Genomic DNA, 27,287 nt, shown 5'->3' with positions numbered 1-27,287 from the left:
GGTCTCCACGTAGTCCTAATTTATTTACTCCTCACACAGATCCTACAAGCTAGGCATTGCTACATCATTTTGCGGTAGAGCACGCTAACACACACAGAGGTTATGTAGCTTGCCCAAGGTGATATCCCTATTAAGCAGTAAAGGTAGGTTTTGCACTCAGGTGTCCAGCAGCAAAGTCTGAGCTCTTACTATCACTCAAAAATTTTAGCCAATTTGAATATGCTATATTGAATATGCTGCAGATTAAATAGTGAAATGTTTCTTTGGTTATGCTTTAACTATATTTGAGCATTCTTGATATTTTATCAGGTCTCTGTTGTCTCTGATCACCAACAAGGTTATAGACTCTTTAAGGTGGAAACTGAGCCCCTTCCTCCCTTTCTTCTCTCTCTCTCTCTCAAATTCTCTCCCTATTCTTTCTCTCTCTCTCTCTCGTGCACGCGTGCACGCTGTCTCTCTCTCTGTCTCTCTTAGCCTCCTTCCTCTTTCTTTGTCTTTTGTTCCTATGTTTTCTTTATCATGAAGCATACAGCACAGTCCTACACACATATCAAACGTTTGATAAACACTTTGGTGCATTACACTCATTTGTCGAGTTAGTCAGTGTATCAAAGATCACATCATGCTTAGTCAGAGTTCTTCCCACAAATATTGGGTGAATACCTGCTCTGTGCCCCGTACCATGCTAGGTCCCAAGGGACACATCAGCACATACAGCAGGCACATGGCTCTGCCCTGTGACGCTTATGTCACAGTGGCATTCTACCCACACTTTACATTTGCTTAGCCCTGCATATTCTGCAGAGACTTTTCACATATTTATCTTAGTTGGTTCCACGGCAATGCTATGACTTAAATATCATTATTTCCAGTTTAGAGATGAGAAAGCTGAGGTCCAGCAAGTTTAAATTACTACCCCCAGGTTATGTAGCTGTGTATGCCACAACTGAAACTCAAACTCAAGTCTTTTAGACTTGTCTAAACCTTTGCAGCCAGATTTTGCCCCATCCAAGTGTCTATTGGACCCTGCAGAATAATTAGTTTATTCCTTTGCCGGGAAATTCTTATTTCATTCTTCATCCTGTCTCCCGATGGGTCAAATCAATGCTTATTCAAGAATTATAAATCCCAGCACTTTAGGAGGCCGAGACGGGCAGATCACTTGAGATCAGAAGTTTGAGACCAGCCTGGCCAACATGGTGAAACCCTGTCTCTACTAAAAATACAAAAATTAGCCAGGCGTGGTGGCGCGTGCCTCTAATACCAACTATTCCAGAGGCTGAGGCAGGAAAATCCCTTGAACCCAGGAGGTGGAGGTTGAAGTGAGCTGAGATCATGCCACTGTACTCCAGCCTGGGTGACAGAATGAAATGCTGTCTAAAAAAAAAAAAAAATTATAACAACACCCCCACCACCAAAAATGAGCAATGCCAATGGGGTGAACAGCCCCTAAAGCAGCACTCATTGCAAAGATTTCTCAGGTGAGTGGTTAATATTTGGTGTCAATCATGAAAAAGAAGAACTGCACCAAAGTAAGTATCTTTCTGAAAACTTGCAAAACTGAGAAGCTAGTCTGTTTAAAACAGGAAGTTATATTCTTACACTGTTTACTACTTTGCTAATGTCTGTGATCTGATGGTATCTCTGTTTCAGGAGTGGTGACGCCTAAGCTATCACTGGACATATCAAGGACTTCACTAAATTAGCAGGCGCCACTGGTCTTCTTGTGCTTATCTGGGCAAGAACTTATTGAAATACAATAGAAGTTTTTACTTAGAAGAGATTTTCAGGTAGGTGTCGCTTTTCCAGGAAAAGGGAGGTGGAACAAGGAGGGGTCCAGGCAGGTGGAAGTAATAACTTCCAGCAGTGCTCTTGGATCTAGGAGGGAGGAAAAGGAAGGTACACAGCAATTTAGAGGTAGTATGGGGCCAGAGTGGGAGAAAATATGGCTACATATCTCCATTTTCTTCTTGCTTTTTCTAATTTTCCCTTTCTGTCTCCCATCCACACAATGATATGTTTGTGTGTAGCACTCACCCAAACTTGGCCCTTTATACCTCTTTAGTCAACATCTGTGCCCATGTTACCCTCCTATACTTTCACAAATTCTCAACTATTGTGCATATGACTACTCCAAAGAGCTTACACTTAATAGCTTGTGTTTATTTATATTGACTTGTAAGAAATAGCGAAAATATAATTTTATATACATGTGTGTGCATATATATACACACATGTATATAAAATTATATATATAAATATATATAAAATATAAATATATTTATATATATAATTATATAAATATATTTATATATATATAAAATTATATATATATATATACACACACACATACATTTTTATATATATACAATCCTCCCTCGGTATCTGTGAGGGATTTGTTCCAGGACCCTTGCAGATACCAAAATCCATAGATGCTCAAGTTCCTTATATAAAATGATGTAGTATTTGCTGATAACCTACAAATATCCTCCAGTACCCTTTAAATCATACCTAGATTACTTGTAATACCTAATACAATGCATACACAGCACTTCATTCATGTGGAGTCAACATAGCACTTGCTGTGTGGCAAATTCAAGGCTTGGTTTTTGCAATTTTGTGGAGTTTTTTCCCAGATATTTTTGATCAATGATTGGTTGAATACACAAATGTGGAACCCATGGATACAGAGGGCTGATTATATACATATGTGTGTGTGCATTAAGTATGTATGTGTGGAAATATATATATTGATTTGAAGTTTTCATTGAAAATCCACACTAAGTCAAGCTACTAGATGAGTCAGTTGATTGATTTGGTGTCTTTTTTTCTGGGTGAATGAGGTTGTCTGTGTTAGAGGGTAGAGCTAGAAAGCCTTACCGATTCTTCTGGAAATGCCTGGATTGACAGAGGATGAGTGTTAACTTTGACAAGTACTTCAAGTGAGAGTGGTGGGAATAAGGGGTCTTCCACATGGATGTGGTATAAGTTGAAGTATATTTTTGAAGTGCAGCTCTTTCCAGAAAGTGGTGATGATTACACTGAACCAGGCAGGATGAGTTAGCTCTTCTGGGAGAAGAAATATGAGTCCTTTGTATGACTTAATAAGAAAAAAGCAGATCTGTACAGCAGAATAAATTGGGTAAAGGGCACAAAGAGATAAATCACAGAAAAGGAAATATGAATGACTAATACTTGTAGTTAAAAAAAATCAGTAATGAAATAAATGTTAATTACAACAATAATGGCATCCCTTTTGCCCATCTAATTGGCCAAGTCATTTTTTCTTTCTTTTAGATCTTCTCCATATTGATGGATGCTTGCTGAAATGGGCACCATCACCTACTAGTGCCAAGAGTATATATATTGTTACACACTTTCTGGAAGCAATTTGACAAAATGCATCAAGAGACTTCTAAATATAATTCAATGTAGAAATTGTGATTTGTGTAATATACTTTAAGGAAATAATTTTAAAATGCACACAAATATGTTTATTGCAGTATTATTTATAGCAGAGCAAATTGTGAATAACTTAGTCACACAACAAAAAGTCTGATTAAATAACCATGATTATCTATACAATATGTTGGAATCATTACAAATTACATTTTTAAGTAATTTTTAGCCACATGGAACTAGGTGAAATATAAAGAAATTAAGGCGTCAGAATACAAAATGATATGCAAAATGATTTGCACACTTTCTGGAAGCAATTTGACAAAATGCATCAAGACACTTCGAAATATAATTCAATGTAGAAATTATGATTTGTGTAATATACTTTAAGGAAATAATTTTTAAATGCACGCTAATATGTTTAGTGCAGTATTATCTATAGCAGAGCAAATTGTGAACAACTTAATCACACAACAAAAAGGCAATTGTTAAATAAGCATGATTATCTATACGATATGTTGGAGTCATTACAAATTACATTTTTAAGTAATTTTTAGCCACATGCAACTAGGTGAAAGGTAAAGAAGTTAAGGTATCAGAATACAAAATGATATACAAGTGTACTATCTTTCATGCACGTCTGTGTGAAGAGACCACCAAACAGGCTCTGTGTGAGCAATAAAGCTTTTTAATCACCTGGGTGCAGGTGGGCTGAGTCCGAAAACAGAGTCAGCGAAGGGAGATAAGGGTGGGGCCGTTTTATAGGATTTGGGTAGGTAAAGGAAAATTACAGTCAAAGGGGGTTTGTTCTCTGGCAGGCAGGAGTGGGGGTCACAAAGTGGTCAGTGGGGGAGCTTTTTGAGCCAGGATGAGCCAGGAAAAGGGACTTTCACAAGGTAATGTCATCACTTAAGGCAAGGACCGGCCATTTTCACTTCTTTTGTGGTGGAATGTCATCAGTTAAGGCAAGGACCGGCCATTTTCACTTCTTCTGTGGTGGAATGTCATCAGTTAAGGCGGGGCAGGGCATTTTCACTTCTTTGGTGATTCTTCAGTTACTTCAGGCCATCTGGGCATATATGTGCAAGTCACAGGGGATGCGATGACTTGGCTTGGGCTCAGAGGCCTGACACTATCAATTATAACATACATGGTACCTGGAAAGGCAGTGACTCTCTCTCCATAGCACAGTTGGAGGTGGAAGCACTGGGTCCCAGAAAGCTGAACATTCTGGTCATGGTGACTATCCCACAACCATGTTATTTGGAATGTATACGCATACTTTCCTTGTGAAAACATATTCTTCATGACCAACTCCTTCAACTAAATAACATATCAGCCTGTATTGAAAACTAAAAATTGGCCACATTTGAAATACCTGTTACTAAAATGTAATGAACAAGTCCAATATTTGATCAAGGAGATTGGTAAAAGAATCCAAAATCATTTGGCTGGTGGGTGAAACCCTGTCACTTAAGATGAACTGACCACACTCAGACACAATTCTGAAAGACACAAGCATGAGGTGTAACTTTTGTGTTAATAACTATTATTAATGATTGGAAGCTCTGGAAATCCATGTGCTGCCCTAAAATACCAATGCTGGGAAATGTTTGTGGCTGGAAAGAAGACTGCATTCATTCATGATTTGAACTTTGAGAGGCTCTTCTTGTGTATTTCCAGGGAAGAAGCTCACTGGCTCCCTCATTCTGTTCCTGCACTGTTCTCAGAAAGTTCTTCCCCATGTGTGGATAAATCTAGTATCCTCCAAGGTCATCAAATTTCTGCTCTATGAGAGTCTACTTCCTCTTCTACAGGAAAAACTATCAAAACTATCATATCATAGACTTTTCTGTCTTACGTGGGCCTAAAACATTGCCTAATCCAACCCTTTAATTAAAAAAAAAAAAAACCTTTGATCCAGACCAAAGGCATACAAAAACAAAACAAAACAAAACAAAAACCTAAAATGAATCCAAATATGATTATTTTCCTTTTTTTAACTTTTATTTTAGGTTTGGGGATCCATGTGAGGGTTTGTTACATAGGTAAACTCGTGCCATGGGGGTTTGTTGTACAAATTATTTCATCACCCAGGTATTAAGCCTAGTAGCCAATACTTGTTTTTCTGCTCCTCTTCCTCCTCCCACTCTCAAGTAGACCCCAGTGTCTGTTGTTCCTTTCTTTGTGTTCATGAGTTCTCATCATTTAGCTCCCACTTATAAGTCAGAACACGTGATATTTGGTTTTTTGTCCCTGCATTAGTTTGCTAAGGATAATAGCTTCTAGCTCCATCCATGTTCCTGCAAAAGACATTATCTGTTTTTTTATGGCTGCAGAGTATTCCATGTGCATATGTACCACATTTTCTTTATCCAATCTGTCATTGATGGGCATTTAGTTTGATTTCATGCAAAGACTATTATTTTTCATATAAAACATTCCAAGTTCTGCCAACTATGGCTGATGTTTTGGGACTGTTATCATCCTACTTCCTTCTATAGTCTAGGTTGATACTAACCCTCTTAAAATTTGGTGCCTGGAACAGAACATAATATTTCAGATGTGTAGTCTCGACAGTGCAAAGCAGAGTAAAAATTATTCTACTCCATCCTTTCATACACTTAAGAAGAGTTTATTAAACATCTTTCATTTGTCAGGCATCATGCTGGACACTAGGCCTGTACTGTCCACTATGGTGGCTACTTGCTACATGTGGTTATTTAAATTAAATAAAATGAAAAGTTCAGTTTCTCAATTGCAGTAGCCACATTTCAAGTGCTCAATAGCCATAAGGCTAGTTTCTGTCTTTTTTTTTTTTTTTTTTTTTTTTGAGACAGGATCTTACTCTGTCTCCCAGACTGGAGTGCAGTGGCACAATCTCGGCTCACAGCAAACTCTGAATCCCAGGCTCAAGAGATTCTCCTGCCTCAGCCTCCTGAGTAGCTGGGATTACAGGGGTGCACCACTACTGCCCGGCTAATTTTTTTTTTTTTTTTTTTTTAAGTAGAGACAAGGTTTCACCATGTTGACCAAGCTGGTCTTGAACTCCTGACCTCAAATGATCCACCCACCTTGGCCTCCTAAGATGCTGGGATTGTAGGCGTGAGCCACAGCACCCAGCCAAGTGTCTCTCTTATCAGGCAGCACAGATACAGAACATTTCCACTAATACAGAAAAGTTCTATTGGACCACTGCACAGATAACTAACTTTTCTGGATACTCCAGGTTTTTTGAGAAAAGAAACGAAGGAAGGGAAGGAAATGGGAGGGGATCAGCTTAGTTGCATAGATGGGAAGCAAGTTGAATATCTAGATGGGTAATTGGATGGGAACAAGAAGGGATAGCTGGTGGAGAGGTGGATGGAGAGTCAGGTGGTAGATTTCATTTGTTCTGGGTGATATAGCAATATAGCCTACCATTAAATTGGCTCTTGTGTTTGCCATTCATGGTGATAGCTTCTAAAGAACTTGCAACTAAGGATATTCTTTATTCTACCCCTAAGTTTCCCCTTTTCTTTTCACTACATTTAAAATAGGTTGGAGGGTTATATGACTCAGGGATTTAAAAAAAAAAAAAAGTTCAAATTTAGGAGGGACTTCATGTCATGTAGTCCAGGAGTTGTCAACCTTGGCTGCACAAGGGAATCACCAGAAGAGCATTAAGAACCACTGAGAGCCAGGCCCCATCTCCAGAGACTCTGATTTAATTGTTCAGGGGTATAAGCTGCGGATTTTCAAGAGCTCCCCAGTGACTCCCACATGCAGCCAGGGCTGAGAAATGCTGCTCTAGCCAATCTTCCTCCCTCTGGGAGGATCCCTCCTACCCTGTCCCTGATAGGAAGTCACTCAGCCTCTGAGTGAATTCCTCCAGTCACAGCTCACTCAAGACCTCACATGGCACCCATTTCATTGCTTGATAATTCTACTCAAGGTGTTCTTGAATGGTGGTTGAATTTGCATCTTTGAACTACCTCTTGCTGGTTCTGGGAGGCTTTGCTGGGACTCACACATAATTCTGATTCTCATCTGCCCAGCCAGTATCATACTCTCTCCCCCTCCCCAAAGTGGATTTTCTCCGGGATGGATACCCTTGGCTTCTTCAACTCATCTTTATTGGGCAAAGCTTGTTCTTGACTGCATTTCAGTTGGTCAATGTTTGCATTAAATGAGCCCTGGACATATTTGGACCACTTTCGGATGCTGTGAAATGATCCTTCCCACTATCTTCATATAATACTTTTATTAATTTAGATTAAATTAAGATTAAATTTAACTAAGTTTACATGCAGGAAGTTTCTTTATTAACTCCATCACATGTTAACCTTAAGGGAAAATAGAATTATAGGATTTTTTTGGAGTATTTTTGTTCTACTTTTATTTTAGGTTCGGGGGTAAATGTGTAGGTTTGTTATACTGGTAAATTTTGTGTTGATGCCCAGTGTGGGTAATCTAAATTCTGTTAATAGAAAACTGTTTAAATTCCACACAGTGGAATACCATCTCACTATTAGAAAGAATGAGGCAGTTCTACAAGTATTGATATAGAAAGATTTCCAAGATGTAAGGTTTAAAAAGTCTCAGAAAACTTGATGTTTCTTACTCTGATTTATGTACCAAAGAATGAGACAGTTCTACAAGTGTTGATATAGAAAGATTTCCAAGATGTAAAGTTTAAAAAGCCATAGAAAACTTGATATTTCTTACTCTGATTAATGTCCTGATTTATGTACCAAAAAGCCACTTATAATTATGTATATAAATTCAACCACCACTCAAGAACACCCTGAATAGAATTATCCAGCAATGAAATGCGTGCCATGTGAGGTCCTGATTTATGTACCAAAAAGCCACTTATAATTATGTGTATAAGTACATAAACAAATATCAAGAGGGCTCAACAACAAACTCCCCTCTGAGGAGGAGAGGAAATTGATAAAGGGGAGAGTAAAGGAAACTTTACATTTGTCAAAAATAAAATCAGATCAAAATTTAAAGTTGCAGAAGTTTATTGTGCACACAAAAGAACAGTTTGGGAGTGAGAAGACATAGATCTGAAAGTGTAGGGATTCCCACTTAGAGCACTTACAGCATAGTTTATAAAGCATAAAGGAGGAAGTATTTCTTCCCCCTGGGTTCAAAGTTCTTTTTTTAAAAAAAAAATCAATAGGTTTTAGGGGAGCAGGTGGTGTTTGGTTATATGAATAATTTCTTTAGTGGTGATTTCTGAGATTTTGGTGCACCCATCACCTGAGCAGTGTGTACACTGTACTCAATGTGTAGTCTTTTATCCCTCACTCCCCTCCCATCCTTTCCCCTGAGTCCCCAAAGTCCATTGTATCTTTCTTATGCCTTTGCGTCCTCACATCTTAGCTCTCACTTATGAGTGACAACGTACAATGTTTGATTTTCCATTCCTGAGTTACTTAACTTAGAATAATGATCTCTAATTCCATCCAGGTTGCTGCATATGCCATTATTTCATTCATTTTCATGGCTGAGTAGTATACCATGGTGTTGTTATAAATGTGTGTGCAAGTATCTTTCTCATATAGTGACTTATTTTCCTCTGGGTAGATACCCAGGAGTAGGATTGCTGGATCAAATGATAGATCAACTTTTAATTCTTCAAGGAATCACCACATTGTTTCCCATAGGGGTTATACTAGTTTACATACCCATCAACAGCATAAAGTGTTCTCTTTACCATATCCATGCCAACATCTTTTTTTTTTTAATTATTATAGCCATTCTTGCAAGAGTAGGCATTATCACATTGTGGTTTTGATTTGCATTTCCCTGATAATTAGTGGTGTTGAGCATTTTTTCATATGCTCGTTGGCTATTTATATATCTTCTTTTGAGAATTGTCTATTCATATCCTTAGCCCACTTTTTGATGGGATTATTTGTTTTTTTCTTGATGATTTGTTTGAGTTCCTTGTAGATTCTGGATATTAGACCTTTATCAGATGTGTAGATTGCAACGATTTTCTCTCACTCTGTTGGTGGTCTGTTTACTCTGCTGATTATTTCTTTTGCTATGCAGAAGCTTTTTAGTTTAATTAAGTCCCATCTATTTATCTTTCTTTTTGTTGTATTTGCTTTTGGGTTCTTGGTCATGACTTCTTTGCCTAAGCCGATGTCTAGAAGAGTTCTTTTGAGGTTATCTTCTAAAATTTTTGTGGTTTTCGGTCTTAGATTTAAGTCTTTGATCCATCTTGGGTTGATTTTTGTCTATGGTGAGAGATGAGGATCCAGTTTCATTCTTCTACACGCGGCTAGCCAATTATCCCAGCACTATTTGTTGAATAGGGTGTCCTTTCCCCGTTTTATGTTTTTGTTTGCTTTGTTGAAAATCAGTTTGCCTTAAGTATTTGGATTTATTTCTGGGCTCTCTATTCTGTTCCATTGGTCTATATGCCTGTTTTTATACCAGTACCATGCTGTTTGGGTGACTATGTCCTTATATTAATAGTGTAGTTTGAAGCTGGGTAACGTGATGTCTCCAGATTTGTTCTTTTTGCTGTCTTGCTTTGGCTATGTGGGCTCTTTTTTGGTTCCATGTGAATTTTGGGATTTTTTTTCAAGTTCTGTGAAGAATAATGGTGGTATTGAGATGGAAATTGCATTGAATTTGTAGGTTGCTTTTTGCAGTATGGTCATTTTCACAATATTGATTCTATCCATCCATGAGCATGGGATGTGTTTCCATTTTTTGTGTCATCTATGGTTCCTTTCAGCAGTGTTTTGTAGTTTTCTTTGTAGAGATCTTTCAGTATTTTGAAATTTTTTTGTGATTTGCTGTTATACATTAACATGATGTTGCAACAAGAACTTTTAAAGCTGATTTGTCTATAGCAGATTGGTTTAATTTCACTGAATCATGCTGACAATGACATAAACCTTATATTTTGTGTTTCATTTATTATTACATCTGGCTTTTCAGGGAAATCAGGATGACTTCAGTCTTGGCTATGTGGCTATGGGTGGTTGGTCTTGAGGAGTTTGGGCTGTAATCCTGAAAAACACAATCCTGAATGCCATAATCCCAAATGTTGAAATCGAGAAAGACTAAAATTTTAAATCCAAAAACCACAATCCCAAAATATTAAAATCCCGAAAATATAACCCTGAAAACAATAATTTAAAAGACATTTATTTATATTCCTATAGGTGGATTTATTTTGAAAAACTTATAAAAACACAACAGAACACTTCACAATAGGGAATAATATCATATATATTTTTGCAAGCATAAACACTCAGGTATACTAACAACAGTCACAAGGGTATAACAGTTATGAGCAGATGAATTTTATTCATAAATAAATAGGTCAAAAATCACAATGTATAAATGCATATCACTATAGTTGATCATTGTGTGCACCCAGCTTTATAAACTGTGGTCATCTGAAATACTGTGATGGACATCCTAAGTCTTTGGATGAGATCAATCAAGAACCGTGATGGGTCACCACCATATTTGCCAGTTGCCCAAAGAGCCAAGACCTTGAGAAATTGTATCTTTCACAAACACAGAGGCACAAAAAGGACATCTGTTTATTTATCAAGGAGGTCTTGACATTTGTGTGCACACACACACACACAATGCTTACACACAAAGTTGTAGTAGTAATGCACTTTCAAGAGTCAAATTTGAAAAAAAAATTGCATAAAACATAATAAAACTCTCTAAATGTCTTTACACAGTTTATACCTCCACTACTGAAAATGATGCAAAGACTAAATACATAGCATAGTGAATTGGCACTAGGGGTGAAGGGACAGAAGTGATACACAATTGAGTAACTTGGCAAAGGAAATTTCTTGTATTTTTTCCATGTGTTTTCACTTCTAGGTTCTTCAAAACACTTGCTGCACTTGTATTTGGAGAGTCGTTGTGGTCTACACATTGCCTAAGTATATGCTGTCCATTTAAAAGTCTGCTTATTGCTTGGCTGTTGCAATTAAAGGATTGGTGCTTTTGTAGCACCAATAATAATCAGCTTTAACATTTTTATCTTTCACCATTAAAGTAACCTCATACACTTAGCTTGTCCCAGGCTTTTGTTTGTTTGTTTGTTTGTTTGTTTTTTTCTGGGAAAAAAGTTCACCAGTCTCTTCCATTGAGAGTAAAGGAAGAGTAATGGAATATTGTGATGCTCATTAGACACTTAAGATAAAATTTTGAGTAGGAATTTGGGTCAGGGCTTAAGACATCAATTTGAGAGTCCTTAACATGTATTAGTATTTAAAACCATAATGGCATATCATTCCAGTAAGAAGGATGATACTCAGCTTCCTCAATACCAAATCTATATTAGTCTGGGTTCTCCAGAGACAGAACCAATAGGATATGTATGTAGATATATGAGATGGGATTTATTAGGATAATTGGCTCACAATTATGGTGGCTAAGAAGTCCCACAACAGACCATCTACAAGCTGGAGACCCTGGAATACTGGTAGTATGGCTCAGTGTAACTCTGAAGGCCTCAGAAACAGAGAAGCCAATGTTGTAACTCTCAGTCCTAGGCTGAAAGCCACTGAGTTGGGAGAGGTGGGTAGTTGCATAGTTCAAAGGCTGGTGAGCCTGGATTTCTGATGTCTAAAGCAACAGAAGAAAAGTCTGTTCCAGCTCTCAAAGACAGACCAATTCGTGTTCTGTAATTGTTCTCTTCAGGCCCCCAGCTGATTGGATGGTGCCTGTCAACCCTGAAAGCAGATCTTTCCCACCTAATCCACTCAGACTCACACAGTAATCTCTGAAAACACTTTCACAGACACACTCAATACAATGCTTCAACAAGTTTCTAGTTATTCCTTTACCCAGTCATGTTGACACCTAAAATTAAGTCCACAGATCCACCCTTTGTCAAGTTGACATGCATACACATCTCCTTAAACCATACTTAATTTCCAAATAAAGATAATAGCAAGTAATAGTTCTTCTTAACACGATGCAACTAACATTATGCAACTATGGTGTGTACAACCAGAAACGCACTAATCCTTCCCCAGAATTCAGCTTTCAGGATTTCAACATTAGGAATTTTAATCTTTTAGGATTGTGATTTTGATCTTTTGGGATTTCAACATTACGGCATTTGGGATTGTGTTTTTCAAGAATATGATCAGTACTGGGCCTTGGAACACATCTAAACTGTGGCCTTCATTTTTATTTTTCTTTAACAATTCCCCCCCTTTGGTTATTCTCTCGCTTGAACTGAGAATGTGACTGGCTATTACCCTTGGTTACTACATGTTGCTTTCCTTTCTGTAGACATTTATAGGTCACAAACTAGAATCTCAGTAGGTTATTTTGATGACTCTTGTTCATATAGTTTTGGTTTTCAATCCTCACGGAGATCAACTGTTGTGTTAGTGGCTGCTGACAAGCATTTAAGATCCTTGTGAGACTACATTGCATAAGGGATATTATCAATATGATTAATAGGAGGATAATACCAAGAATCTCAAAAATACCCCAAAACCAACCAAACCAACCTACTTAAGAGCCAAGATTTAGCCAATCAATTGTGCTTCCCTGATCTGGTAGAATAGTAGGATCTGATCTCTTAGATCTCTAAGATTTAGGGCTACAATTCCTGACTCAATGACATAGAAACAGCATTTTAAAAAATATGGCTGTTTTGCTCTAATAGATTTTCTTGGCTTGCAGTTTGAATGTCTCTGGTAATGTCATTGGAGGTCCAGGGAACTTTCTGAGTGGCCGTGCAGCAACATGCACAAAAGATGTTCATATACAAGCCGTTATGGTGATTTCTCTGAAGTTTATTTTAGGTAATTCAACTTCAGCTTGCAGGACTGTAAGGCTAGAAACAACCCTAGTTCAAAACTGTCAGAAACCTGTATGTGTCAGAGTCTTTCTATGAATTTCATGTCATTTTGTACCATAAGGTATTTGCAAAAGCTTTCAGGAAAGCACCAGAGTAAAACAATAACTGCTGTGGATGAACAATGGTTTAAAATGCCCTTGAGAATTTACTATAATGCAGTTGAAGAAGAAATTTGGTTATTTCTGTGATATACAACATTTTGGCTGATAAAATATATACAACATATGGCTGATATACAACACATGGCTGGTAAAATTATACCAGGACATATCTGATATTAGGAAATTCATATAATTTCTGAAACACATATTAATAACATATATCTATACAAATATAACATAAAGAAGATTTAACATTATTTCTTATTTGGCAGTTCTTCCCATGCAATGTAATATGTTAAATAAACTTAATTATTCCAACATCTCTCTTTTTATAATATAAGGAGAGAATAAATTCCTTTGAGGTTTTTCCAGAGGCTCTCTGCAAAATTCCAAAGTTAGCTTAAGGTAAAAAAGACTGTATGTAGAATTGATTTAGGAAGGTTGTCAAAAATGTCTAAAGATTTAAGGCACTTGATTAAATAGGATCATAGTTCACTGTGAAACAATACTTAGGTATCCATTTAGCCAAAGTGACAAGTAAAAGATTTCAAAGGCAAATACAGAAAGTTACGTAGTTGTATTAGTCCATTTTCATGCTGCTGATAAAGATATACCTGAGACTGGGCAATTTACAAAAGAAAGAGTTTTATTGGACTTCCAGTTTCATGTGGCTGGGGAGGCCTCACAATCATGGGGGAAGGTGAAAGCCACATCTCATATGGTGGCAGACAAGAGAAGAAGAGCTTGTGCAGGGAAACTCCCCTTTTAAAAACCATCAGATCCTGTGAGACTCATTCACTATCATGAGAACAGTGCAGGAAAGACCCATCCCCATAATTCAATCACCTCCCACCGCGTGTCTCCCACGACACATGGGGATTGTGGGTGTTACAATTCGAGATGAGATTTGGGTGGGCACACAGCCAAACCATGTCATTCTACCCCAGCTCCTCCCAAATCTCATGTACTCACATTTCAAAACCAATCATACCTTCCCAACAGTCGCCCAAAGTCTTAACTCATTTCAGCATTAACTCAAAAGTCCACAGTCCAACATCTCATCTGAGACAAGACAAGTCCCTTCTGCCTATGAACTTGTAAAATCAAAAGCAAGTTACTTACTTCCTAGATACAGTGAGGGTACAGGCATTGGGTAAATACAGCCATTCTAAATGGGAGAAATTGGCCAAAACAAAGGGGCTACAGGCCCCATGCAAATTCAAAATCCAGCAGGGCAGTCAAACCTTAAAGCTCCAGAATGATCTCCTTTGACTCCATGTCTTGCGTCCAGGTTATGCAGATGTAAGAGGTGGGTTCCAATGGTCTTGGGCAATACTTAAGAAAACAAAATGAAAAATCTTAGTTCTTGTAACACAAATAACTCTATTTTCTTAAGTAATCAAAGGTCTTGATAAAGACAACATGAGGCACAGGAAATTATTTTGATGAGAAATGAAATCTTTGCTCTTTTAGGCAGATCACTTAAAAGGCAGAGAAAACACTTTTATTACTCTTATCAAGAGTAGACTAATAATCCAAGAAAACTTTGTGGTTTTTAACAGAAAGAAGACCAAATTCTAGTTTTGCATCAGTGAACTTTGATATTGAAAGCCCATTTTAAAATCCTTGTAATAAATTCATTCAATTTTATCCAGTTTAACCACATAAGATTCTCTCTCTCATTCTCTTTCTCTCCCTCCTACTTTCTATGTTCATTTAACTTTTGTTCTTTATTACCCTCTTTTTTCATGTTGAAATAGCCTTTAAATAACCTTCAAAATAGGTCAAAATCACGTTCCCAGGTATAAAACCTTGATATTGTAAAGTTATCAATTCTTCCTAAATTTATTTACAAATGTAACACAATTCCACCCAAACGTATGTTTTTATAAGTAATTGACTAGATGATCCTAAAGTTTAATAAAACAAATGGCTCTAATAGGTAAGACATTTGGAAATATATAATGAAAGGGAGTTGCATAATAAGATCATCTATATAAATCATCTAATAAATCTACAATAAAAAGTGTCTCTAGCACAGAAATAAGATATCAATAGAATATAAAGTACGAAATCAGATTCAGGAACACTAAAGAATATATGACAAAGGCGATATTTCAAGCCCAAGGGGAGAGGATGATTATTCAACACATAGTGTTTTAAAATTTGTCAGATAAGAATGGAGAGGAGGAGGCTCCTCTCCTCTGACCCCAGGGAATGTGAGAAGAGACACAGTGGTTATGAAAGGAAGCAGTCACACCTGTGGGTCCCTACCTTCCCCATCAGAGCTAGGGGGCCTGGAGCGCTCTCTGCTAAGATGGGGACCCCCAAGGAATGTCTCCCTGTAGGGCACTTCCTTACCAGATGGGATGGCCAGTGCGGTTAAGTTGGTAGTCAGGCAGAAGAAAAAGATCTAGTTTGTACTCTTGAGAGTTCCTCGGTTTTTTCATGGCATGGGCAGGGAGTCAAGGAGCAGCAGCCTTGCCTCAGTGCCTACCAGTGCAGGAAAAGGTGCATAGCCTGGGCCAGGGCCAGGGCCCTGGTGGAGGCATGGTGGTAACAGAGAGGGCTCTCCATTCCAGCCCAAGGAAGACTAAGAATGAATACCTTATGAGTCTATTAGCTACAAACTACCACAGCAGGTTCCAGAAAAAAGCTCAGGGTTGGGACCAGGTCAGCCCCACTCAGCAGACACCAGTCATATAAATCAAGGACCAACAGCAGACAGGAACACCCCCTTCCCACTCTGCCCCATGTCTCAAGTTGTACTGGCCCTTCCTCCAGATCTCTGCCACCATCTTAGAAAGGACCACTGAAAGAAGAAACTGAAATTATAAGCTGACAGCATAAAGAGGATGAGTAAAACCTAAAATCATTGTTCAAATGAATGAATCAAGAGAAGTTTAAACCACTTTGGACTAAAATGCATGAATCCTTTTTCCTGCTATCCAGCATATGAGAAGCTGGTAACAGAGACCAAAATAGTTTGGAGACTAAAGAATCATTGCACATTTCACTGCTGAGTTGTATTGTGAGTAATTTTAGTTGACCTCACTTTTGTAAATCTTGCACATAGGCATCCATATCTGCACAGAGATATGTTAACAGTGGTAAATGCTGCATGAGGAGATTGGGTGATTTTTACTTTTGTTTTTGTGCTCTTCTTTCTTGTTGTTCTTACTTATTTATGATTAACCTATCATTTTCCAAAATGCAAAAGGCCATTTTGAAAGCCTAATTCAAACCTCTTGACTATTTTATATCTAAATATTCATCTTGATTGAGACTGGGTAGACAGGTGAAAACCATATCAGGTTTTTAATTTTTTAATTTTTAATTTTTTATTTTTTATTTTTTTGAGACGGAGTCTCGCTGTCGCCCAGGCTGGAGTGCAGTGGCATGATCACAGTTCACTGCAGCCTCAACCTTCTAGGCTCAAGGGATTCTCCCACTTCAGCCCCCCAAGTAGTTGGGACCACCGGTATGCGCCACCATGCCTGCCTAATTTCTTATTTTTTTATAGAGAGAGGATCTCAATTATATTGTCCAGGCTGGTCTTGAATTCCTGGGCTCAGGCGAGCCTGCCACCTGGGCCTCCCAAAGTACTGGGATTACAGGCATGAGCCAAGGTCCCCTGCCCATATGAGATTTTCTATCTCTGATCCCATGCAGCTAGTAATCAAGGACTTGGCTGCTGACTCTGGAGGACCTGCATGCTTTCTTGAGCTTTGAACTTTAGTGCTAAAAGCTCATAGGCAGCCCTGAAACCCAAACCAAAAGGTTCTATGGTTTATCATCCTGATCATGTTGATTTTATAGAAATAACACATGAATTAAAGACATTACCCTCAAACTGAGCAAAATTTAAGTAATTTTTTTAAAGTTTGACCTGTTTTTAAATCACTCTTGGAGAAAAGGAAAATAAATACAAATAATTAACGGTGAATACAGGCTCCTATACCCTTGTTCTCCAGAATTAGCAGTTCTGTTCTTTTCTTGCTTTAGATGCTGAAGTGTAGAAGGACACTCTCTGTGATTGTACATGTGTAACTGACAAAATGTGTATTTTTTTTCTCAGCTGCTATGGGTTGGATTATGCTATTATGAATAAGAATGCTGATAGGAGCACACACAAACCATTTGTTCCTCAGTCCATTTTCCTCCTCAAAAGCCTGTACCGTGCCATTGATCAGTGGGAGATGTACCTGGACAGACCCATGAAAAGAAATCAACAAGTTCCACCTGAGGGACCCTATTTTTCCTAATTTCATTTGAAATGGCTTCTAATTGTCCTTCTTTCATTCCTGCTTCCTACCAGTTTTACAGCTTTTTCTGGTTTCAAATGTGAACTCACATACACTCTCATTTTTCCTCATAACAACCCCAAGTGACCCAATGGTCCTCACTTTCGATATAAGTAAAGGAGGCTCTGCATTAAGGGCTTGTCCAAGTCATGCAGCTGAGAGGCGCTAGGACTGGCTCCATTTCCATCTCTATTCTCACTGACTTTGACTACACAGAACCCCAACATGTAGGGCCTCAGTATTCGATCAATTATTCTATTAAGAAGCAAAAACAATTCCCCGCATTGGCCCCAGTTATTAAGCATTTCTCAGATTTACCTTGAGAAATGCCCATAGGCCTATATATTCACATCTTCACCCTTGTCCCTTCCTCCTAGAAAGGAGAAAGTCAGTTGGATGCCCTCTGAGGAACTAGTGCATGGCTTAACTGTCCTTCCACGACTCCTGCCTTATCTGTTTTCTATTTTCCTCCTTTTCCACCGAAGTCTATAATCTCAAGAAAATCTGGCACTGGCCTTAGGGCTCCTGGCCTAAGAAATATCAAGACCGTAAGAAATTCCATTGACTGACCCCTCCTGCTTACCCCTTTGTGATGGAGAAGCTCCCAGGGGTTTGCTTTTGGCACATTACCAGCCTAACTCAGCATCACCAGGAGCAAGAGAAGGAAAGTAACCTAAACTAATGCTGCTTATAATTGTAATTATTATAATAGTTAATTATTGTGATTGTACATGTGTAACAGACAAAAGGTGTATTTTTTTCACAGCTGCTGTGGATTGGATTATGCCATTTGGAATAAGAATGCTGTCAAGAGCACACAAGCCAGGTTCCTCAAATCCGTAGCAAATTTTTCAAAAGTTAAATTTAAAAATCACTACATTTGAATCTAGTGACAGGAGAAATGGACATGGATAGAGACTAAAGATCTAGCCCAAATTTTATATTTACTTGTTAGAGGATTTTGAACAAATTACCAAATTTCTTCAAGGTTCAATTTCCCCATTAACTATAATGAATGGCACATCATTATGGGGCCCTGGAGAAGCATAGTTACTTGTAATTGTAATAATCATTGTTATTATTATTATATGTATTTTGCTTTTAAATGGATAACGATTTTTAAGGTATATATAAACTGTAAAACATAAAATGCAAAATGCCGTAAGAGACAGTAGTAATAATAATGATTATTATATTGTTATCATTATCTAGCCTGTCTTTTCCTGTTTTGTATTTCTTCCTTTAAATGCTTTCAGAAATCTGTATCCCCATTCTTCACCACCACCCCACGACATTTCTGTTTCTTTTCCCATCCTGGGTCATGCTGACTTTGAAAGCTTCAGCTCTTTCCTTCCTGAACCCCTCTCCTGGCACCTCTGATATGCCTTTTGAAATTCATGTTAAAGAATCCCTAGGCTGCTATCACATGTGGCATCTTTGTTGAGTACATAAATAAATCAACCGGTGTGTTTTACAAAAGGCGATTATGCTTAATTGTGGGATTGTATTTTTCTTCTTCTATCACAGGGAGAAGTGAAATGACAACCTCACTAGATACGGTTGAGACCTTTGGTACCACATCCTACTATGATGACGTGGGCCTGCTCTGTGAAAAAGCCGATACCATAGCACTGATGGCCCAGTTCGTGCCCCTGCTGTACTCCCTGGTGTTCATTGTGGGCCTCTTGGGCAATGTGGTGGTGGTGATGATCCTCATAAAATACAGGAGGCTCCGAATTATGACCAACATCTACCTGCTCAACCTGGCCATTTCGGACCTACTCTTCCTCTTCACCCTTCCGTTCTGGATCCACTATGTCAGGGGACATAACTGGGTTTTCGGCCATGGCATGTGTAAGCTCCTCTCAGGGTTTTATCACACAGGCTTGTACAGCGAGATCTTTTTCATAATCCTGCTGACGATCGACAGGTACCTGGCCATTGTCCACGCAGTGTTTGCCCTTCGAACCCGGACTGTCACTTTTGGTGTCATCACCAGCATCGTCACCTGGGGCCTGGCAGTGCTAGCAGCTCTTCCTGAATTTATCTTCTATGAGATTGAAGAGTTGTTTGAAGAGACTTTTTGCAGTGCTGTTTACCCAGAGGATACAGTATATAGCTGGAGGCATTTCCACACTCTGAGAATGACCATCTTCTGTCTTGTTCTCCCTCTGCTCGTTATGGCCATCTGCTACACAGGAATCATCAAAACGCTGCTGAGGTGCCCCAGTAAAAAAAAGTACAAGGCCATCCGGCTCATTTTTGTCATCATGGCGGTGTTTTTCATTTTCTGGACACCCTACAATGTGGCTATCCTTCTCTCTTCCTATCAATCCATCTTATTTGGAAATGACTGTGAGCGGAGCAAGCATCTGGACCTGGTCTTGCTGGTGACAGAGGTGATCGCCTACTCCCACTGCTGCGTGAACCCGGTGATCTACGCCTTTGTTGGAGAGAGGTTCCGGAAGTACCTGCGCCACTTCTTCCACAGGCACATGTTCATGCACCTGGGCAGATACATCCCATTCCTTCCTAGTGAGAAGCTGGAAAGAACCAGCTCTGTCTCTCCATCCACAGCAGAGCCGGAACTCTCTATTGTGTTTTAGGTCAGATGCAGAAAATTGCCTAAAGAGGAAGGACCAAGCAGATGAAGCAAACACATTAAGCCTTCCACACTCACCTCTCGAACAGTCCTTCAAACTTCCAGTGCAACACTGAAGCTCTTGAAGACACTGAAATATACACACAGCAGTAGCAGTAGATGCACGTACCCTAAGGTCATTACCACAGGCCAGGGGCTGAGCAGTGTACTCATAATCAACCCTAAAAAGCAGAGCTTTGCTTCTCTGAAGAGTTACCTACATTTTAATGCACCTGAATGTTAGATAGTTACTATATGCCGCTACAAAAAGGTAAAAATTTTGTATTTTATACGTTAACTTCAGCCAGCTATTGATATAAATAAAACATTTTCACACAATACTATGTTAACTATTTTATTTTCTAATGTGCCTAGTTCTTTCCCTGCTTAATGAAAGGCTTGTTTTTTCAGTGTGAATAAATAATCGTAAGCAACATAATGGCATGCCATTCCTGTTCTAAATATTCTTTGTAGTTTGTTGATTTCCTGTTCACACTGAATGACAAAATTTCCCATGGGTGACTCACAGAGCCCTGAGAAGTGTGCACTGTCCTCTTAATGCCAATCTTACATTGTAGAGGAGGCCAGGGGCCTCCTGTACATATGAAGTAGCCCGGGTATGGAGCGGGGAGGTGTTGGGCTTGCAGGGACTCTCGGCACCTGTAGCTCAGTGGCTCTCAAACTTGTCATCAGAAGCACCTGGAAGTTGTGTGAAAACGTGGATGGCTGGGCCCCACCCAAGAGTTCCTGATTCAGCGGATCTAGAATGAGACACAAGAATGTGCTTAGCATCACTAGCAAGTTTTCAGGTGATGCTGATTATGCTGGTCCTGGAACCACGCTTTTAGAACAACTGCCCCAGCTAAAATGTCTGGACATTCCAGAGCCATCCTTGAAATTGCAGATTTTAGTGTCAGAAGGAAATGTAAAATACCCTTGTGATCTAGGCTCTGCCAAAAACAATCACCACCCAGGACAGCATATGTATGTCAGTTCATCGTAAACCAATCGGTTTAGTGGGTCTTTCTACTCCATCATTTTTATTTAGTTGAGCTTTTCTTGAGTGCCTATATTTAATACCCTGCCCTAGAAGCTATGGTAGATACAAAGATGAGTATGACTTTGTGTGAGCTACATCCTAAGGAGGAAAACATGCAACTTATGATGTAAAAGTATCCCCCCCAAAAAAGTAGGAATGGCCCAGGTCTCCATTCCCTTTGGTTCTGCCTAGTTATGGCTTCTAGGGGAAGTAAGTTCTAAGCTTCTGATTAACTTATGCCTCTCAGTAGAGATCATATGACTGTGCACTGTGAGCCTTGCCAGCTGTCCATCCAACAGCTGTCTGTTAGGTGATCCGGACAGGGTGCACAAACACTGCTTCAGTGAAAGATGCAAAAATGTGTAAGACAAGCACAATCCCTGCCCCTATGAAACCTTCAGTCTAGTAGGGGTATAAGATGGAAACAAACAACTCTGGTGCAAAGAGGTAGACACTCAATGCTATGCCTGGCCCAGGAAGGGAAAAACGACTCCTTGTGGGAAACTGAGGGGAGGAAGATTTCATGGAGGAAGTAGATTTTGAGCAGTTTTCTGAAAGAAAGGCAGGATTTAGAAAGGGAGAGGATTTGGGAGAAGGCACCTTTAACCCAAGGGAATGCCCCATCCAAAGGGGAGAGAGGAGGGTATGCACATTTGTGGACAGGAGGGTGGCATGGACAGGGTAGGGTGGGCCATGAATTTCACACAAGGGGAGCTATGGAAGGGTTTAGAGCAGGAGAGAAAAACAATGTAGGAAGATACATCTGGTAACACATAGAGCATGGAGTGGAGGCCTCAGAACCATGCAGGAGGGAAGTTAGGAGGTGAGTGCAAGTTTGGAGGCAAGGAAAGATCAGCAGCTGGTAAGAGAGGTTCCAGGAGCACTCAGGAGAATTTGACCAAGAGATAGCATGAAGGATAAATTAAAGCACTAGGAGTGATATATGGCTGAGTGCAAAAATCAAAGGGCAAGGCTGGGTATGGTGGCTCATACCTGTAATCCCAGCACTTTGGGAGGCCAAGGCAGGTGGATCACAAGGTCAGGAGATAGAGACCATCCTGGCCAACATGGCAAAACCCTGTCTTTACTAAAGTACAAAAATTAGCCGGGTGTGTTGGCAGGTACCTGTAATCCCAGCTAGTCAGGAGGCTGAGGCAGGAGAATCACTTGAACCTGGGAGGCAAGGTTGCAGTGAGCCGAGATGGCACCACTGCACTTCAGCCTGAGTGACAAGAACGAGACGTTGTAAAAAAATTTTAAAAAAATAAAATAAAATAAAAGGGCAAAGCAGAGTGTATCATATGCTTAAACACACACACACACACACACACACACACACACACACACGTTTTACTCTGTACTTAGGTGTATAGACCATCTCTCTAAGGATACAAAAGAAACCAATACCAATATGGGGTGGCTGGAGAACAGGAAAAGAAGCATGACTTTTTGTGCCTTCTGGATTTTCAATCACGGGGACATACTGCTCATTCAAAAAATAAATACAACCTTAGAATGATATAAAAAATAAAAGGCTAGGCTGCTATGTAGATATTCAGAAGTAGGCATACGTCCTACCAGCCATAAGGAGATTAGAAGCTTCCTGCCATGAATTAATCCTGTGACCTGGCACAAATTATTTGGCCTCTTTTGGCCCCAATTTCCTCATCCATATAATAAAAAAGTTGGATTAAATCATCTCTAAGGCCTCTCTGTGGCCCAAGTAGATTCTAATCTTGCTAAAATGTTAGGCGCTGGAGGCTCTAAGTTTACAAAATATATGATTAAAAAAAAAAAAAGGAGGAGAGGAGTGGTGGACAAGCCCACAGCATTACCTCCACTTGTCGTGAGGCCAGGCATGGTTCCCACTGTTCACTAAAGGGTACTCAGGTTTTGTTCGTTCATTTGGTCATTTACCATTCAGCAAACATTTGCTGAGCATCCACCATGTTCTTAGCTAAGTTCTGAAGAAACAAACAAGGGCACACCCACAGGTGTCCAATTCAGTCTGACAGTGAGCTCCCTGGGGATGTCCAATTCAATCTCAATTTGGATGCTGCCTGCAGGGGGCTCACCATCAGACTGAATTGGACACTGCTCTTGTCCTCCACCGCCAGAGTTCATGACCATGCCTTATAAAGGAATTACCAATGCTTGAATTCAACCCAGATGAAAGTTCCACGTGAAGACCAGAAGACATTTTTTACTTCCCAATCCAATGCTTGGAGAAAGGGAGTGCATTCTCTTGGCCATGATTCCATCCATCCTCACCCTCTAGTGAGTGGCCTGGCCTTTTGTCACCGTCATGCCTATCTGAGAGCTCTGCATGGCCGACACAGGATGTGAACTCTGGAACACTCTAAACCACGCAACACGAATCTCAATTTGGCTAGGACACTTTGAAGTACTTCTCTTTTTTGTGGTTCAGCCAAAATGTAAATAAAACAATCATTTAAAAACTGAACTATATATCACTGTTTCGCCCTTGCATTATGAAGTTGCACCTGCCCTTAGGTAACCACAAGTGCAGGATAGAGATGCTTGTTCATACCATACTCCTCTTACCCTTGAAAGCTTTTAGGAGCTTTTTGACTCTCTCAAACTTCACATAACCAAATCATGAATTGGTGTGTGCTGCTTTGTTCCCCAGCCCAGCTCTGTTCAAGAACTATAGAAATACACTGAGAGAAATGTTCTGTATCTGCACTGTCCAATATGATCGCCACATGCAGCTATTGAGCGCTTGAGCACTTGAAATGTGGCTTAGGTGGCTAAGGCACTGAATTTTTAAATTTTATTCAATTTAAATTACTTTGGATTTAAATTTAAATGGCCACATTGGTAGTGGTGCAGCACTAGCACCTTCAAACCTGCCTCTTGACCCCTCCCCTACCTATGCATCCAGCACCCTGTAGCCCTCAAACACATGCCCTGAACACTGCACAATAGGGAAAATGCTGGTGATGCAAAATGAACAAGATCCATTTCTAGAACACTCACTCACCGTTCAGTGGAAGAGACCCACCTGATTCCTGTGGCTGTAATGAAACATGACGGGTGCCTGAAAGACACTGCTGCAGAGAGTAGGATGGAGACATTGAAGAAAGGTGCACAGAGAAGGTGTCTTTCTGCTTATATGGGGTTCCTCCAGGCACAGACCCTGAGCAAGGATTTGAGAGCAAAAAGTTTATTTGCAAAGTGCAGGAAACTCCAGTAGGGAAGTGAGGAAGTAAAATAGGGAGGGAGGAGAAGATGCGAACAAGGGTACATTATCCAGCCATTTTTCACCGGGGGTGACTGGAGTTAAAGCCACTAGGGAACTCTGGGAGACAGTACAACACACTTCTCCTGATTTGAGAGGTGAGGGAGTTGGGGTATTTATAATTCACTCCTGTCAGTCATTGGCTGAGGATTGCTCCTGGGGAATGTTAATCCCCAGCACTTTCTGCTGGCCTCACTAGGGCAGGAGGCCTTCCCAGCTTTGGAGAACATTCCTGGGGCAACAAGATGTAGATGCTGGATATTGGAAGACAGTTGGGCATGCTTGGTTAAGGCTTGAGAGATAAAGCATTTGCTACTCATTTGAACTAGTGTTAGAACAGTTTTTCATGAAGCAGAGGGTGGAAGTGAGAGTAGCATCCAGGCAGGTGGGTCAGTTTGTTGGAAGGCACAGCGGCACAAAAGTGACCCACAGATGCCTGCTCTGGTGATGCCTAGTGTGACATTGGGCAATGACCGATGCCCTTGAATGTGCCTCTCTGTTTTCTTCCCTGGCTGCTTTACTCCTCCTCCTTTTGTTCAGCATCATAATCTGCTATTTCAGAAGATGGTCCCTTTCCAGCTTGAGTTCCTGAGATGTTCTCCAGATTCCAGAGCTAAAATTCTAAAGGCTTCATATCTCCTGAACAAAGCAGTTTCTGGTCCTTTCTAGCCTACGGACTGTAAAAAACTTCACTGAGGTTTTTGTCCACTTCTTCCCAGGTAAATCCCCAGAGTAGTTAGGGTCACCATTCTTCTTTTGCTAGTCTCTGACCTAATCCAGGACTCGGACAAGGACCTGCAGGACAAACCTGGCCCACCGCCTGTTTTGTAAATAGAGTGTCACTGGAACACAGCCAGGCTCATTTTTTTATGCATCGTCTGTGGCTGCTTTTGCACTACTATGAGAGTTGAATAGTTGCAACAGAGACTGTATAGCCCACAAATCCTAAAATATTTACTTTTTTATCCTTTACAGAAGAAGTTTCCTGACTCCTGATAATCCACAGGACTTGGCTCTCCTCAGCCATGAGGAGGAGAGGAGGAGAGAGAACGGGTTGAGACCCCTCACTTATAAGGGGGACAAAGGGATTGGATTGATTGATAAAATTAAGGAGGTATTTGAAAAGTTCTTTGTAGAGGGCTACTGGTATTCAGGGGTGCCTGCTTCTCACCTTAAGCCTGATGAGAGTGATGCCAGTGGCACCACCTGAGAGCTCAGTAGGAGTCACCAGAGTTAAAGAAGCACCACGCATCAGCATCTGACTCACACCCAGGAAATCTGGAGACAAGGAACAGGCCAGCCAGCTGCACTGGGGGTGGGGTGGAGGAGAACTGCCATTACTTTGGGAGGGATCTATACTTCTAGAGATGATTTTGGCCAAGAACATAGAATTCTTTACATAGACCAGATCCCAGAGAGCTGACTGGAGGATTTCCAATCCTGCCCAGTGGACCCCAACAGCGTATGTGTATGCAGTGGCCTGTCAAAACGACAGGATGATGGGCGGTTGAAAGCCAGGGGAAATGCATTTTTTAAAAACTCACAGGAGTTACGTTGAATATTTCGAGGAATGACGCCAACGACTCTACCAAAGCAGCCCATGAGAGAGATGATTAAGTTGTAAACATCCACCAGCCCCAGAAAGGGCGACACCATCTTATGACAGGACCAGTCAAACAAAAACTTTCCTAACACCAACACTTTTTCCCTTTCCAGCTCCCACACAGTGAGAGGGTGAGAATCCATGCTTAGTAAACTGGGGAGGGGTCAAAATGCAGGGCAGAGAGAAAGATAGACAGGGTTGTGCCCCGCTCCTCTCTCCCACAAGTGGTTATCTCTCAGCCAGCTGGGTGAGCTGGGAAAGTGGGGAAGATTTCAGTGTGAAATCAAATAGAGTTTTGACTATTATATGGGGATCAGCTTCTTAATTTTTGAATTGAAATTGTTCTTTTGTGACCTCAAATTATCCTGGGATTTTTTGTACCTAAGCATAATGACGAAAGCCGTGGGACTGCCGGAATTTTCATTCAGGGATTCAAGTATAGACGAACTTCAGCCTCTAATTCAGTTTAAAGAGTGAGGGACAAAAGTAAAGTTTACATCCCATGAATTCTGCTAGTTCAGCATACTGCTGGCAAATCCAAGCCCCCAAGTTTCAGCTCTCTGAGATCCACATAGGCTCACATGAATTGACAGGACTGAACTGCAGGTCTTCAATGAACAAAGAGACATGAAAAACCCTTCAAAAAAATCAATGAATCCAGGCGCTGGTTTTTTGAAAAGATCGACAGAATAGACCGCTAGCCAGACTAACAAAGAAAAAAAGAGAGAAGAATCAAATAGACACAATAAAAAATGATAAAGGGGAGACCACCACTGATCCCACAGAAATACAAACTACCATCAGAGAATACTGTAAACACCTCTACACAAATAAACTAGAAAATCTAGAAGAAATTGATAAATTCCTGGGCTCATACACCCTCCCAACACTGAACCAGGAAGAAGTCGAATCAAGAATAGACCAATAACAAGTTCTGAAATTTAGGAAGTAATTAATAGCCTACCAACCTTAAAAAGCCCAGGACCAGATGGATTCACAGTCAAATTCTATCAGAGGTACAAAGAGGAGCTGGTACCATTCCTTCTGGAACTATTCCCATCAATAGAAAAAGAGGG

At 40.0% G+C, this 27,287-nt stretch overlaps 1 protein-coding gene across 6 annotated transcripts in view; it reads left to right on the top strand.

Annotated features, from left to right (window-relative positions):
• CCR3 (C-C motif chemokine receptor 3) overlaps positions 1 to 25,617 on the top strand; it is a 143,294-nt gene extending 117,677 nt beyond the window's left edge. For 2 of the 6 annotated variants that reach the window (XM_054482074.2, XM_063661967.1), the window contains 2 exons: positions 1,654 to 1,790; positions 19,194 to 20,636. In XM_054482074.2, the coding sequence (XP_054338049.1) occupies positions 19,205 to 20,272 (1,068 nt within the window). In that variant the 5' untranslated portion in view covers positions 1,654 to 1,790; positions 19,194 to 19,204 and the 3' untranslated portion in view covers positions 20,273 to 20,636. Of the gene's footprint in view, positions 1 to 1,653; positions 1,791 to 18,449; positions 18,506 to 19,193; positions 20,744 to 25,583 lie in introns of those variants that run through there. The other 4 variants (XR_010125730.1, XM_063661966.1, XM_054482075.1 and 1 more) reach the window with 4 other exon arrangements.
• The last annotated feature ends 1,670 nt before the right edge of the window (positions 25,618 to 27,287 follow it).

Source organism: Pongo pygmaeus, chromosome 2 (assembly GCF_028885625.2).
Source record: "Pongo pygmaeus isolate AG05252 chromosome 2, NHGRI_mPonPyg2-v2.0_pri, whole genome shotgun sequence".
NCBI lineage: Eukaryota > Metazoa > Chordata > Mammalia > Primates > Hominidae > Pongo > Pongo pygmaeus.
This window is presented reverse-complemented; position numbering and strand designations above follow the sequence as displayed.